At 48.9% G+C, this 2,994-nt stretch overlaps 1 protein-coding gene across 1 annotated transcript; it reads right to left on the reverse strand.

The window, feature by feature from the left end:
- Positions 1-1,913: 1,913 nt before the first annotated feature.
- On the reverse strand, positions 1,914-2,626 carry LOC144103303 (uncharacterized). The gene has a single exon (XM_077636060.1). It carries the CDS (start codon positions 2,532-2,534, stop codon positions 1,914-1,916), a length of 621 nt encoding a protein of 206 aa, XP_077492186.1. The 5' UTR covers positions 2,535-2,626.
- Between the last annotated feature and the right edge of the window lie 368 nt (positions 2,627-2,994).

The following is a 2,994-nucleotide window of genomic DNA, read 5'->3' on the forward strand; positions in this document are numbered from 1 at the left end:
CAGAACCACAAGTAGGTAATCTTGACAGAGCATCAGCCACCTCAATTTCAGTTCCCTTGCGGTATTTCAGAGTGAACTGGTAAGCAGACATAATTAAAGACCACCTTTGTAGTCTGGCAGCTGCTAATGCTGGCGTGGCTTTGTTGTGACCCAAAATTCCCAATAGTGGCTGATGGTCCGTGTACAAGTCAAATTTTCTGCCATACAAGAACTTGTGGAATTTCTGCAAACCAAAAATAAGAGCTAGAGCCTCTCTTTCACACTGCGCATAGTGCTTTTCTGCAGGTGTCAAGGTACGCGAAGCAAATGCAATTGGACGCTCTTGGCCGTTGGGAAACACATGAAAAATTACCGCTCCAACAACATACGCTGATGCATCACATTGCAACCCCAGCGGTTTGCGTGCATCGTAGTACGTGAGCGCTCGGCTGCTGATAAGGAGCTGTTTCGTGGCCTCAAACGCATCGCTACATTTCTTCGTCCAAACCCAACGCTCTCCCTTTCGAAGTAGCTTGTACAATGGCTCTGCTACAGACGCTAGGCTGTTTAAAAATTTGCCATAGTAGTTCAGTAGCCCTAGATAAGCTTTCAGCTCAGTGACATTCGCCGGCTCAGGAGCATGGGCGATTGCTTTCACTTTGCCTTCAGTGGGATGTATCCCCTCAGAGCTTATCTTGTGTCCGAGGTAACACACTGAGCTTAGAAAGAACTTGCATTTCTCTGCCTTGGCAGTAATGTTGTATTCGTTCAATCGTTGCAAAACTAGCTCAAGTGTTTTTTCGCAGTCATCTATGTCCTGGCCAGCTACAATGACATCGTCAATGTAGCAACCTACATTCTTAATGCCCATCAAGACTTCATCCATTAAAGATTGGAACAAAGCCGGGGCACTCGCTATACCATAGGGAAGTCTGTTGTACCGATAGAACCCCCGGTGCGTGTTTACTGTAACAATTGCTTTGGATTCCGGGCTTAGCATCACCTGCTGGTATGCTGATGATAAGTCAAGCACACAGAACACTTTTCCCTCACAAACGGCTGTGAACAAATCTTCCGGTAGGGGCAATGGATAGTGATCCGTTTTTAGGACCGGATTGAGCGTGATTTTGAAGTCGCCACACAACCTTAGTCTGTCACCTTCCTTCTTTGGAACCACTACGAGGGGAGTTGCCCACTCACTCTGCGTTACTCGCTCGATTACACCCTTCTTTTCAAGGTCAGACAGTTCTTTTTCTACCGCTTCTCGCAACGCAAAGGGTACTGGCCGGGACTTACAAAACACAGGAGTGCACTTTGGCTGCAGAACCAATTTTGCCTCATAGTTCCTAATCGCTCCCAAAGTGGAAGAAAATACACTAGGGAACTTGGAATGCAACTTCAACACCCTGTCGTCAATGCTCAAGGCGAAAAGAGATTTCCAGTTAAGCTGCAACTTCTCAAGCCAGCTCCTGCCTAAAAGTATAGGCAGATTGCGCTCACCCTCACGCACAACAACAATAGGTAACACGGCGCACTGACCTTCATAGCGAGCAGTGACATTGCATTGACCGATCACATGCATTTTTTCACCTGTATAAGTTTTGAGCCCCAATTTCGTTGGCTCACACTTGACATGCGACAACTTAGCGGCGTACACGCTTTCCGGCACAACAGTCACAGCAGCATCGGTGTCAACCTGCATTGGCAGGTCGTGGCCTTCAACATTCACAGACACAACATAGCTCTTCTTAGAAGGCGTAGCGTCGCAACTGTATAACGTGGACTCCTCTTCCGATGACTCGGATACTAGATGCGCTTTTAGTTCTTCACGGCTTGCCTGGCACATATTTTGAAGATGACCCACTTTCGAGCACCGTCTGCACTTGTACCTCTTGTACCAACAGCTGTCTGAAGTATGCGCCTTGCCACAGCGGCTACACTTGTTTTTGACTTTTTCCTCGCGTTGAGTCTTTTGTCTTTTGGTCGCACCTCTCGTGCATTCCCACCGCGTTGAGTGCCTCACTGCGACCTCTTTGTTGCAATAGCGCGGCCTGCTGTGTGGCCAACTCCCTATCCAGCGCAATTTTGCATGCGCCTTGAAATGTTAAGCCTTCCGTGGTGAACAGAGCTCTTTGAGTTTCCTCATTGCGAATGCCTGCTACCAGTCTGTCTCGCAAGGCATCCTGCAGAAAGTTTCCGAAATTGCACTTCCGAGCAAGGTGTTTTAACTCCAGAACGAAATCTTCTACGCTCTCTTGCTCCAGTTGAACTCGGCGGTTAAACCTGCACCTTTCAGCAATGACTGAAGTTTGCGGGCTGTAGTGATTCTTCAGCAGAATCTTGATTTCAGCGAAAGTCTTTTCACCGGGAAGCGCTGGAACTACCAGGTTCTTGAGGACTTCATACGCCTCTGCGCCAAGTACTGTTAGAAAAACTGACAGTTTCTTTGCTTCCGAGACCTCATTGGCGCTGACGAAATGTTCAAACCGTTCCAAGTAAGAATCAAAATTCTGGACCTTGGGGTCGTACTCATCGATTCTGCCAAGACGCGACATCGCTTCGGTGCACAAACGTAACAACGTAAACGTAACAACGCTTCGGTGCAGTTACTTATCGTGTCGATGTCTTGCTTGGTGCGTAGGATCCGTTGTCAGCTGATTGCCCCTGGCCGCCAGCCACTTGCAGTCCGCGTTAGTGGCTTCCGATGTGCGTCGTCCGATCTTGCCCAGACACGCTTGGCAGGCCAGTCCCGACGGATCCCTTCCTCGTCGCCAGTGAAATAACTACGACCAGCTTCGACGAAGGTCCAGAACTAAAAAACGTTTATTGCCAAGAGCATGGTGTTCTTATAGTGCGCCGATAGCGTGCCGTGCGCAGCTTATCAGCAGCACGGAATGACACGTCAGCGGCTCGCTAGGTGCTCACGCTATCACAGTACTCGCCGGTCCATCACACCTACTGAAAAAGAACAATGTTAGGGGCAAACAGCGTCGAATCGGTCGGAACCAACTGTCG

This window comes from Amblyomma americanum, chromosome 9 (genome assembly GCF_052857255.1).
Source record: "Amblyomma americanum isolate KBUSLIRL-KWMA chromosome 9, ASM5285725v1, whole genome shotgun sequence".
In the NCBI taxonomy this organism is placed as follows: domain Eukaryota; kingdom Metazoa; phylum Arthropoda; class Arachnida; order Ixodida; family Ixodidae; genus Amblyomma; species Amblyomma americanum.